Source organism: Pleurodeles waltl, chromosome 5 (assembly GCF_031143425.1).
Source record: "Pleurodeles waltl isolate 20211129_DDA chromosome 5, aPleWal1.hap1.20221129, whole genome shotgun sequence".
Classification (NCBI taxonomy): Eukaryota; Metazoa; Chordata; class Amphibia; order Caudata; family Salamandridae; genus Pleurodeles; species Pleurodeles waltl.
In genome coordinates this window covers 192,979,183-192,992,092 of record NC_090444.1, presented here as the reverse complement: position 1 = coordinate 192,992,092, position 12,910 = coordinate 192,979,183, and the positions used below count along the sequence as shown (strand labels likewise).

The 12,910-nt window shown below is 40.9% G+C and overlaps 1 protein-coding gene across 5 annotated transcripts in view; it reads right to left on the bottom strand.

Moving 5' to 3' along the window:
* The window catches only part of ESRRG (estrogen related receptor gamma), a 661,632-nt gene that overhangs the window by 196,594 nt on the left and 452,128 nt on the right, over positions 1–12,910 (bottom strand). The window contains exon 1 of one of the 5 annotated variants that reach the window (XM_069233887.1): positions 12,592–12,903. The exons of 1 other annotated variant lie outside the window; for it this stretch is intronic. Coding sequence is in view for 2 of the 4 variants with exons in the window: in XM_069233886.1 (XP_069089987.1) it covers positions 12,592–12,647 (56 nt within the window). In the remaining 2 variants the exon portion in view is untranslated. Of the gene's footprint in view, positions 1–12,587; positions 12,904–12,910 lie in introns of those variants that run through there. 3 more of the 5 variants (XM_069233886.1, XM_069233888.1, XM_069233889.1) reach the window with 3 other exon arrangements.

Genomic DNA, 12,910 nt, shown 5'->3' with positions numbered 1-12,910 from the left:
TCGGCCCGACTAAGGCTTGTTTACTTTAATTTTTGGTGCTGACGCCAGTCTTCAAACTCCTTGTTCTGTAAGTCAACTAAAATGATAGTAAGGAAATTGAATTGTGGCAGGTATTTTTTTTGATTTTTTTTTTGCGTGAGCTTCTGAGATACATAAATGAAACCTAAGGTTAAATATATTGTTATCAAAAAAAGAACACCGTACGTCCATCCCAAATAGGGAGGCCATTTGTCAATGAAAGGGAGAGGCGACCGTATTTTACATTATAGAAAACAGAGTTGCTCAGTTTCTGCTTATTGGCTTTCGAGTATCTGGCAGTCTTTTTCGACATTCGCTTCTCCATTGCCCTACACCGAGATCTAGTTATTTGTCCGCTCTTAACGCTTACACTTCGGCAATTAAACATTCCCAAAATAACTTAATACCTATTATGAAAATATATAGATAAAAGCTTTAAGCTCAACCTTAGGTCCGCCACAGCACGCCTTGTGTCGGTTTTCCTCGCAGGTGACTTAATGCTCGCGAAGAAAAGTGACACTTGTATACAAAATGTCGAAAATGGGGATTGTGCAATAATAAAAGCAATATACGAGCCCAGTTTTCACCCAAAAGGCAAACCCTCTATCATTTGGCAAACCACATTTTTTCATATCAAAACGCATCATATTCCAGATAAACACACTCAGACATTGATCACGCTAGCACGTTCGAAGCCCTTGGAGTTTAGGAGCAGAGATACAGCTGAAGACTGAGCAGTGGCTGCAACATTTTGCTATGCAAGGAAAGTGAAAGACTAGAAAGTTGTCAACACCTACTTATCTTGGTCGCTCTTTACAGAATGGTGCTTCACTGGGTGGCACCCTTGAAATACTAACGGGCTATGAAAGAACATACCCACTCCTGATATTGACCGGTGAGGTAAACAAAGTAACGGGGTTTGAAATGTCACTGCCCAGTAGTTGCAGAGAAAGGGTGAACAGACATCAGATGAAGACGATGGGCCTAAAACCAGGCAATACAGGGTCTGCATCCAGGTCTTTTCTTTCTTAGCAGCTTTTCCTATGTCATTAGAAGGGCTTCTAACATAGCACACTACACTGGGCCCCCTGCTGGCTCTTTTGTGACTTGTTGGTCTGATTAGTGGAGTGCGACATTTACATATTTTGCTTTCGTGATATTACGCAAAATTCCAGGGAAATTCTGTGGAGTTGTAGGTAGCTTTTGCCAACTTGCAAAGCCCTCTGATGCTCTTGATGACGGTCAAGACAGTGTTATACAAAAATAATGCAATAAATAAATAAATAACAAATCATTGTGTGACCTACAATTCCCATCAATATGCGTTGTTTTTTTATTTTTGTCATAATTTTCTGTGTATTTATTTTGGCACTCTGGAAATGAATTTACGAAACAGTGAAGTTAATTTCTTCTTTAGTATGTTAGCTTCAAATACGTACCGTATTTTAGCACAAAATGCAATTGATTGTTAATGTTTGAAGTGAGAACGCATTTTGCACTAAAAAATAGTGCAAAAAGCATTAGTGCTGCAATCAACAGCTGCTCGCATTCTGGCCATTTGCGCTGTTCCCAACTGCTTACAGTAAAAGTTTGCCATGAACAACCTGAAATAAGCACGTTCAGCACCTTTAAATTGGGTAAAATATGTAGAAATTATTTCACAGTGTACAAAATGCATAAAAGAATTACATTGTTTGCTGTTCATCTGTTGTGATAGGCTGGTTAATTCCAACTTTTGTGGACTGGGGTGAGGTGTTGACAAGGAGCTTTTTGTGAATATGTTACTCTTAGATCAACAAAATACAATTATGGAAGACAACTCAAAATTCCCATGTTATTGAACGCAAATGATGACATATCACCAAATATTGTAGCCAAAAATATTGTAGGGCCAAAATGTCAAGGTCTAAATATAGAGGAGCACACAGATCTATCTATCTATCTATCTATCTATCTATCTATCTATCTATCTATCTATCTATCTATCTATCTATCTATCTATCCATCCATCCATCCATCCATCCATCCATCCATCTATCTATCTATCTATCTATCTATCTATCTATCTATCTATCTATCTATCTATCTATCTATCTATCGATATACATAGCTATAGATATATGTAGCTATACACACACACAAATATATAAGTATATATATATATGTGTGTGTGTGTGTATGTATATATATATATATATATATATATATATATATATATATACAACCAACTTAAATACATATGGTGTTAAGTATAGTAATCCTATGCTAACCCATATTAATTTACCTTTGCATTTGACCTTATATGGTCCTCAATATTTTTGCCACAATATTTTTGCCCCGCATCCTTCTTTAGGTAATATTCTGCTGGAATACCCAAATTATATTTCCTGTAATCAAAATATCTATGGTGTGAAAAAATGGAAGGGCGAGTGTGCAAGGAAAAGAATGAAAGCTGATTCAGTTGGAGGTTTTTGCATCACACAGTGTATTAAAAAGATCTTTTGTGCCCACCTGAAATTCAGAAGAGTTACATTTATGATGATGACAGCTGTCAGCTAAAAGTGATTTGCACACGCTACATACCAGTGTTTCAGGATATTGACACTGGGCCATCACACAATTCTTAGTATGGGCACTGGGGAAGAAGGTGACAGAAACTGGTGTGAAAGTGACAAGTGTGGATTGTTCGAGACTCATGGTCCACTGGACATGACAGGAGACCCAACGTGGCATGCGTAAAAGGGGGACTCCCTATTCAGGTCTTCCTTACTGGACGCCTCTTATAGCACGGTGCAGATCCGTATCACCCACATGAACCCACCTCCTGCTTGGAACTAAGAAAAAGCCATGTTAGAGATTTGCTGGTGAACAATGTGATGAATTCAGCCGAGTGTGAGGTGCAGTGCCAATCAGCCAATTGTTGCTTCTCCATCTGTGACATTGTGCAGCGAGGATGGATGGGACAGGTGCAATTCATCCTAATGTAGAGAAATAGCTGTGCCGCTCTGTTCCAATCAAAAATGGCTGCGAGCAACCAGTGCAGCGCAGTTGAATAATGCGGCTCGTACCAGGCTTTTTCAGCTATCTGGGATCCTTGCTTAACCCCGTTTATTGCTCATGGGAACAGTTGGTTAGATTCATGGCATTTTATGCCATTTTGGAGCATCTGATCTGTCCCACTAGGTTAACTGTTGTTCTGAGAACATTGCCCAGGAATGCTTTCACTGTTAGAAAAATGAATGCCTCGCGCTGCTAGAAATCCAGCATTCATGCACCATTAAAATACAATGGAAAAATCTCTGTTGATGTAGCGAGTCAGTTTTAGGAAAGCCTTTTAAATTCTAGAAAGTCACCTATGGCAAAACCTTGTGTAGCGAATGTTCTACTACTCTGGGAAAACTATACGTGTTTTATAGGGCTTTTCTACACTACATGTCACCAGTTTGTTTAATTTCCACGATAGTAGGTGAGTGCTGTTTTAGATTGTTTCTTTGTATCGCCTACAATGTAATTTCATCAAAAACTAATGACGACACCAACTAATCAGTGACTTTCGATAGCCCCACCACAGTGGTGTAATGCAAAATATCCCCCCCCCCTGCAGAACTTAATGAGGGGCACCAAATTCTCTCATATCTCACAGATGTTCTTTGACCGTGGCATGAAAGGGGTCCCCCTAAATGGGTGGAGCGACCCTTGCACTGCACAGGCTGAAGGGGCTTTTGTTATTCCCCTACTCCACTCTTGCAAACTAGAGAAGGAAAGGAATAGGAATCTTGGAAGACACGGTTTGAAAATATGACTATCAAGTTGCTAATCACTGGTATGTTGTTCCAAAAGACTTAAATAAACGTTTCATACAAAATTATTATTACCCAACTACAATAAGAACATATTCTTTCTGGTCTAATTTACTAAAATAAAATAATGTGTTAACATTGCTGGAACTACAGACTCTGGCCCTCTATCAAACACTGCCCACAATCGGAGTCTCAATAGGTGTGTCAATAGGCTAATTTACCCATTATACCACACCTGAAGACATCCATAATGTGTTGCAATGTATTGAACATTGTGTAAATCTCTACGTTTTTTAAAGAACCTTTTCTGGTGGGTTCACTCTGCAAATCACTAACGGACTAGATCCCCTCCATGTGTTGTTCTGTGTCGATATCTCGACCTAGGGATGTTGTCAACTAATTGCTATGTTTCGATTCAGACATTTGCAAAAGGGTGAGGAGCTAAGGTTCATAAAGACAGCCAAGGCTAGTCTTTAGCAACAAGAACAATGGGTCTAGAAGGGGTCTCCACCAAACGATTCTTTTGTGTTAACTTTTACTATCAAATGAATAAAGATTAAACCAGAGGCCCAGTAGTGGTGAGAAAGATGAATGGCCGATCTCTAACGCACACTTGGATGTATGCTCATACCTTGAATGTTACAGGGCATCCAAGTGGATGTAAAACAGGAGCTGGGTGGTCACAAAAATGCTCATTGAACACACAAGCTCAGAATGCCACTCAAGTATAGAAAAAAACTCACACTCATCCACCTTGCATGACATCTGACAAGAACGGGTGGTAGGCGTGCGCCGTTGTGTGTGTCTGTTACGTATCACTGCGCTATAGTTAATTGAGGTGTTGGTGCAGTTGTAAGCAGCAGTGAAGTCAATAATAAACAGTTATGAGAAATGTTATGTATAAACATAGGCATAATTCTTAAGCTCTGGACTCTTTAAATGGGAAGCCGTAAAAGACCAAACAAACTTCGTTTTTAACTTTCTGACTCAAGTAAACTCCTTCTGCAGACCTCATAAGGACTGCATAGTGCAGAGGAAGGATCGAGATGCGAAAAGCCAAACATTCATAAGAAATGCAAGGAATCACACACAGGAATGTGTACCACAATGCCAAGTACCAGCCTGAAATAGAATCAATATAATTATGCCTCTTACATACCTGTCCACAGATGGAGGAACTGGGTTAGATCATTAAAGGAAAGATGTGATGCTCAAGTGTAAGTGGCCACCATCAGAACAATAAGTGACAACAACTAATTTACCACGCTGTACTTTCCAACACTGGATCCTGTTGTCTCACCCTATTTAAAAAAGTAATATGATGCTGTGCCATGAGATCAATATGAAATTGAGGCGCTGCGTATAACGTTGCGCTGCAATAGAGTCAGGTTTCTTGAAAAGGAATTGAAATGTACTAAGGTATTTCATTGTAAAGATATTCATAAGACAAGACAAAGTTTAAATATTGCGTGAGAGGTCTATCTCCCATGCCCAACTTACACCACCCCATACCATACGTGCTTCCAAGACTCAGTGATTATTATTCTCAAGGCATTTCCATTAGACTGCTTTATGCGCTTATGGCAGACAGAATCTAAGCATGCCTCTTTATGAGATTCTGTTTTCGTAGCATCTTAGAAACTAGTGCCAGCAAGAGACTGCAGAAATGGCTTATAAGAAGCCATCACCCTCGGAACACACAAGGTATCGTGTCAAGTGGCCCTCAGTATACGCTGTGACAGCTTGACCAGTTGTTTAAGGACATGGTGTGTGATCAAGCAGAGTCAAATCGACACATCTGGGATACTCCTTACGCCCTGTGGCACGGTTAATATTAATTTGCTTTCTTTCGCTAGGTAAGTGCTGCCAAAACACATTACCCATGGTGTGTGGGTCCAATCAAAATGATGAAAAGGCAATGTAGAGTTTTACCCCATAGGAAGCAACATCAAAGGGCACACAGGGATAGCAGTGGAAGAAATGACCGCCCTAGTAATAACACTGCACGGATCTAACACCGGCTTCCTTTTCATGTCAAAATACGGAATTCTGTCCTTTTACACCATGACTATTGTTGGAAATGTTTTTGCTCCTTCTTGTTTGAGTATTTTTGTCTAGCTACATTTCATACAGGGAACAAACAAAAGTAACATATTTGTTCCCTAATATAAAGCTCTGATTTAATGTGCAATACCCTTTGATCTTCAGCATCACACATAGACATATTTGGGAAGATGTCAATATAAAAATTAAAGAAATTGATTCAATTGAATTGAGAATGTAATCGCCAGAATGAGAAAGTCTTGACATGTGCTGAATGGCATACCAAAATGAAGATATGCCCACAATCCTCTGCATTTGTGTGGTGGAAAAAAGTTTAAGCGGCAATCTTAAATAGCGTGTCAACAAAAAATAATTCTAAAAGAATTTCAAGAAATTAAACATTTGGAGGCTGGTTGCAAGATTGCTTGTGTCAGCATTATTGCGCCACAGGTGCTCTCCTACAGCCATGTGTTTGTGTGCAAGTGATTTTGTTTTATTCTCTACCAGAGGAGCTGATATTGCGCCCGGTGTACATCGCATATCTCACCCATCAGTATCTTTATTTGAGTCTCTAAGTCAGATGCATATGTATGTTTCATTCACTAAACGGGTCGCACTGCTTATTGGAGAAGAACAATCCTGCCAGTGAGATCACATGAGATTTAACAGATAACCCTAACCTGGATCAAAAGGCAGGTATTTTCTAATTTAAAAAAAGAACTTGTGGAGATCCAGTTCAGGTCTGTGATATACAAGATAAGAACAGCCATAGTGAATATCAATCAATTGATCGAAACGAGACAAAAAACTGCTCTTGAATATAAATTAGATTTAATTTTCTACACAGTCTGCAACAAACTGACAATGCAAAAATTTGGCATAAGTGAAAAGTGGCAGTTGGCGGCACAAAAATCATTGTCAGCAAGTACTTAGCCGTCAAGAGGGAAATTCACGTACTCCAATATTGTGGTAAAAATTGTGCACCTATCGAATATAAATGTACGCACACAATGGAATACACATTTCTTTTGAGTACTCCATATTACATATTGTTGTCTTATCAATAAAAAAAATGAATTTGTGAATCTATCTTTATGGGTGTGTGCATTGATACACACACACACAAATCTAGGTATGTATGATATAAATATGTGTATACATCAGTGTGTATGGGCAATGTGCACCTTTTTTCAGTGACACTTTTTGTAAAATAGTATATGAAATGTCAGAATGAAAGACAGTTGACCAAAAAACACACACTTGACTTAAAGACATATAGAAGAAAGGCAGCAGATAAATGAATATAAAATGTTGCTATTTTGAAGCAAATACAAAATATCAGGTACAATCCCACACACGTTAAGCTCCACGTTGACCTGATGGTGCTGATGGTGAACTGAACTAACTATGACTACACAAGGTGGTTCTTTAAAAGTTTTGGGGGAAATAACACATTGAAAACATACCTGTAAAAGAATCCCAGGAGTGCATTATTGTATACATTTCCATTTACTGAGGAGTTTCCACTTTCTGAGATACACAAATTAAATAAAGATATATATATATATATATATATATATATATATATATATATATATATACATATATCATACACATATAAATGTGTGGTTTATATATGTTTTTGTAGCAAGTCGAATGTATGTCAAGAAAAAAAGGAGTTTGAACTACCGTATAACATTGCGTTGACATAAATACACAAAACATAATGAACACTTTTTACTAAAAGCACCAAGTGTATTTAACTGTCTATATCGGGGGGGGGGGGGGGGGGGTGGCTAGGAATGCATACAGAAACGCACAGTGATCAATAGCTGCACTGAGGAACAGATCCATGAACCTATCTATGAGGTTGTGCGTGAACCAAGCCGGAGAGCTGCAGGAGATGCAATAAGTGGAATGTCAAGCTACAGAGACTGCTGGTGTCATCGCTGCACTATCAAACATACACATAAAATATGATTGGAGGCAGAGAGGCCAGATATTTCACTGTCAGAGCATGTCGAGTGGTGCAATTCATTTCTCTCTCTTGTGGTTTAGGACGATGACAATTTAATACAAGGCCGGAGTATGCACAAAAAAGATAAAGCTATACTCACTGGCCCAGTATAAAACACACACACCCTGCCCCAGAAAGAGGGCTCATATTCCCATATGTCCACTTGCAATACAGTTATGCTGAATTTCCCCTTCACAGTACAAGTGTGTTTGATTGGAGGGCACATCTAGTGGAAGAGATGCTGAGAGAGGGAGATATTTCTACATATATTTAGTGAATTTTGGCATCAGTGCTTTTCTGTGATGTTAAATTATTCTGCGATTATAATCGTCATGGGTTAATCATGGCAGCCATATCGTCTTTTGGATCATCTAGAATTTTGCAACTGGTACACCTTTAAACTGAGTAGTATGGTCAGAGGACTAACTTGACCTATGACCCGGGTTCACAAAAGTCCCAGCTAATGTGTCCTACCCGAATGAACTCTCTCCCCATTCTGTTTCATATTTGTGTACACTTAATTGTATGCTGTGATCACTTCCACTATCACGCACATTCACAGGCATGCATCATTCACAAAATCACATGCAGACATGCCCACTTCAAAAATCAAATATCAAACGACTGTCGAAAAATTTAAAATTGTATTGGTCGTAATCCACCTTCACATATTGTTTACTTAAGAATTGCAACAATTCTAATAAGTCGTTGTTTTGCACTCTTCCTAAATGAATTATTGTGAAACTACCATTCTTTTCAGCACATTACCTGGTCCACTATTGTCTCAGTCTCTAAAGAAATGGACACAAGGCAAATTTCGAAAGGAGGTTTTGACCGCAAGAAAATCTATACTGGTTTCAAATTCAGGAAAACATGATCTCAAATTTGAATGGAGTATTGAGAAACAGACCTTTTTTTTAAAGATGTATCCTATGTCGTGTACATTAAGCATTTTTTAACAATGATATATTTGATTTTTCTAAAATTAAAATCATTGTTATGTTCTTGCTTAATGTTCATCTGGGTTTATGCAATTCTAGGTATCTTGTGCATTGTAACAATGTATGTTTGTTTTAATATTTAGTTTGTTCACTTTTTCATATGTGTGGTTTTAAATAATGTCACAAAACACCATTGTGGTGCTTCGTTGCATACATTCACGAAGCTTCTCAAATTTACATTATGAATCATACATCTCGAATATGCAGTGAAAGAGAGAATGGTCATCTATTCAGGCAAATTAATGGATATTCATCAGGGCTATGCTGATAACATGGATTCTTTACTCATGCAGAAGACCAGGCTTAGTAAATAAAAGAGGCCCGCTACCTACACATGGAAGGCAGCACGCGGTACTGAAAGATGGGCCATCCCCGGTGGATGTACATCTGAGAGACAGCGTTTTCAGTGCCAATCCCATCCACTTTCACAAAACATACAAATTGTAGTGAAGTGAAGAGTCATGCAGGGAACATGAAGGGATGCCCAATCGCTTTGTAGGGTGTACCCCAAACAACACACAGTTTGAAGGCTTTCAACTGGTTTGTGAGTTTGCTCATATCACTACTGGGGAGTAAATGATTGCTCATCACAGTGCCATCTGTGTTTTGGTATTGTGAAATGACGTCTTTCATGTACAACCTTCCCAAACATGGCACACCAAGATCAAATTTTAAACGTGTGAGGCAGTTACCCCTTTCTTAATTGCCTTCTTGCAGAAAGGGACAATGGTATGCTTTTATCCCCCAAGTAGATTCCAAACCTCCTTGCCTCCATTAGGCTGGGACCTTTTCAGTGTTTGCAGTTAAAATACTCTGGGAATCCGACAAATAATAAAAGTTTAGCACAATCAGTAAATTTATAGAAGAAGAAATCAGGGGCAAGTTGGTGGTGTAATGTTCAGCAATGTAATTTAAAGTATCTCAGACGTGGACGATGTGTTGTGTAAAGTAATTCTATCTGAGCAGACGTTTAACCTACACCAGCATTTCATTTTATCCAAATTCCACCGAATTATTTTCCAAATCTTCCAAATCTGCATTCTCTCAATATTAATGATTTGTCATAAAGCAAAGGAACTCAAATCACAGCTAGGCTAGAATAGTTTGTGTTTCGCAAATGGTTGGCCATTTTGCGTGGGGTTTAAGGATACCCAAACAGGAAAAACATGTCACAGAAACTTCAGAAGCTTTCCATTGCTGAACATTCTTTCCACGGAAGTTCTAAGACATTAAAATTTTAACAAACAAATTTTCCACACCCCAGCCTGCTCCTATTTCCCTTTTTTGGCGTCTTTCCTATGCCTTTCCTTGACATGACAGCTGGGACAACTGTTAAAACAGTCAGGAAAATGAGGGCTGAACACTAATCCTTTAGCCTACGCAACGTTTTAATCAGAGGGCGAAGGAGCTTTCACGTGATGAGCGCAGTGTTTCATTTTGAATGATTGGATTGACGCATTTGTCAAAGTGGACGGATCCATTTTTTTTTACACCGCTGCATCTGTTGCGTTGTTAACTGTCACTTGAAGTCAAGGGACGCATGGGCCGAGCTGGCTTCAAGCTATTGCATTCTTCAACACGCTCTGCCGTACATTCAAAGCATACCTAGGGATGGCGGGACAGATGCTTCGGGCCTCCAGCTTGCTCCCGTCAATTTTTAGCACGTCGCCTTCTCAGCGATGCCCTATACAGGAGCAATGATGGAACAGCTCAATATGCTCACTTTGTCTGAACGCCAGGACTGTGTTTTTATGCTGGTCAATCTATACATCTTGCATATTCATATTGTGGCAGAAAGCCACTGATTAATAATTTGACTGGCCTCAACGTGGATGATATAACTCTGCGGGCTCATTCCATTTCATTTAAATGGATCCGCGGATTTCTTGACTGTTATTATTTGGTCATCGCACCAGTCCAGGAACCACAGATCCATAAAAACTACAACACATTAAGATCTGCTTGGAAGAGTCATTCGGACTGAGCCACAGAAAGAATTAGCTGGAATCCTGGGCTGCAAGCAAAATGGCATGTGCCCTTATTTCATTTAAATGCATCTACTTTAAGAGGCTTATCTGAACTAATCATTCAAATTAGCTGTGGCGGAGGGCGGGTGTGGGGTCAATGCCCTGGGAAGGAGCTTCTGTGGTTGGAAAAAAACATCTAAGAGCCTTTCCAAATCTTGCCATAATTTATGTACAAAGTGAACTCCTTAATTATGCTGCACTTGCAAAAATATTGTGAATCATGCAGATTTATATGTACACTTCACCTCCTACCCCCTTCTTTCTGGCCTGAACACCAAATCTATCCTAGTGCAAAGCATCCTTCAGTCTTGTTTGCTGTCTATTCTTAAAACCGGTAAACCCAAACCAGGCCCGTTGGGCTACTCAGGAGAGGCTTCTGTAGCAAATATGTGTTACAGGGAAGTACCTGCTGGTCACTCTAAATCGTCCACCCCCCCATCATGCACGCTGTCAAAGCAGGTCACTTTTCATCTTGGCTTTATTGCAAACAAACCGGGTAACGGGTGTAGCCATTTTGAAATAGCGGGATCTATGTGTTGATGGTCATTTTATGGGCACTCTTATCTCATCCATGCACCTCTTATTTTTGCATGCAGAGTGTCCTCAGCACCTCCCTCTAGAGATAAAAAACGATTTAGACTCCCATAACTTGCTCAAAGTGAGGGAGCTATTATCTGGTGGATACAATTGCCAACTCTAGAAAGAAAGGCAACAGTTCTAATTCCAGCTTCCCAGGTTGAACAAATCGTGTGATCCTGTGCAAAAGGTATCCCCTGTATGTCTAGGTTCTCTTCTTCTCTACCAGCAGGCTGACCTGACTAAACGCAAATGTAGACTGTTATGTCATTTGTGCCACTCATGTAGCAGCCTGACTCACAGAGGTGAGACACATGTATCATTGAGAGCTATGTGGTAAAGCAAACATGCACACGTATGTAATTTAGGTTCCTAGAGCATGTTGCCTGGTTGTATTTGGACAGCACGTGGACGCAAGAAGCCCTAGTCTGCAGCCAACGTGTTCCCTTTTTTTATCCAAACTAGACTTTCTGCAGCGTGCCCGTGAAGTGCCACAAACATGCCCCCACCCACCACGAGCCCGCACTGTCCCAGCAGAGTGAGTCCCTAACAAAGCGGCTCTTCCTCTGCTTTTCTTTCGGCAGTTTCGTGCGGAGGAAGAGCGGGGCGCCGCTTCCCTCCCCCTGGTCACTCATTGACAGTTCGGCCAGCTGACTGCCAGTTAATGTTTCCCATGCCCGCCCGGCCTTTCTCGGAGGGAGCGCTGCTTTTCACATTATTCTGGTGCGGGCGAATTAGTGCCGCGGATTAAAGTGTGCTTGCGAACAGCACAGGCTCGGCGGGCGCCGCGGGACGCGTGACAGGCCGGCCGGGCATTCCCCCCCTCGCGTGTTATCACATATTTTCCCCAGCGCGAGGCACATTTTAGCATTACAGTGAACATTTGTGCCAGGCGTCTATTCTTAGCACCTGGATAAGAAGCGGGTGCCACACAGCTGTTTCCCCGGCACTCGGGGTTGAGAGGTACATTCACCCCCCGGACCCAACGTTTCCACTGTCCCCAACTCACGCGCAGGACACACGCACCCCCCCGGCGCACGCACGCGAACAAAGCGTTACCTGCAGCTCGGCGCGAGAAAACAGTGAAAAAAAGAGACGGAGGTACCTACTCTTCTTCGTAGTGCAGGGAAAACGACTCGGGGAGGCAAAGTTCTACCGAATCCATGTGTTCTCGGCCACCATAATTTGCGCGCCGGCTATAAATCAGAGCTTCCTCGCAGGGCAGCGCTGCAATTAACGGGCAGGTCCTCCCGGTGACAAGCCTATGGGCACGGCCAGTTGGGACCAAAAGCTCTCACACTCTCCTAATCAAGGACTTAAAGCCCCGATTGGAGCTTATGAATATGAAGTAGGGCTTTACATATGCAGTCCCCCCGGCCCGGCCGGCCTCCCGATTGGACCAGGGGCTGGCCAATCAGGGCCGAGCAG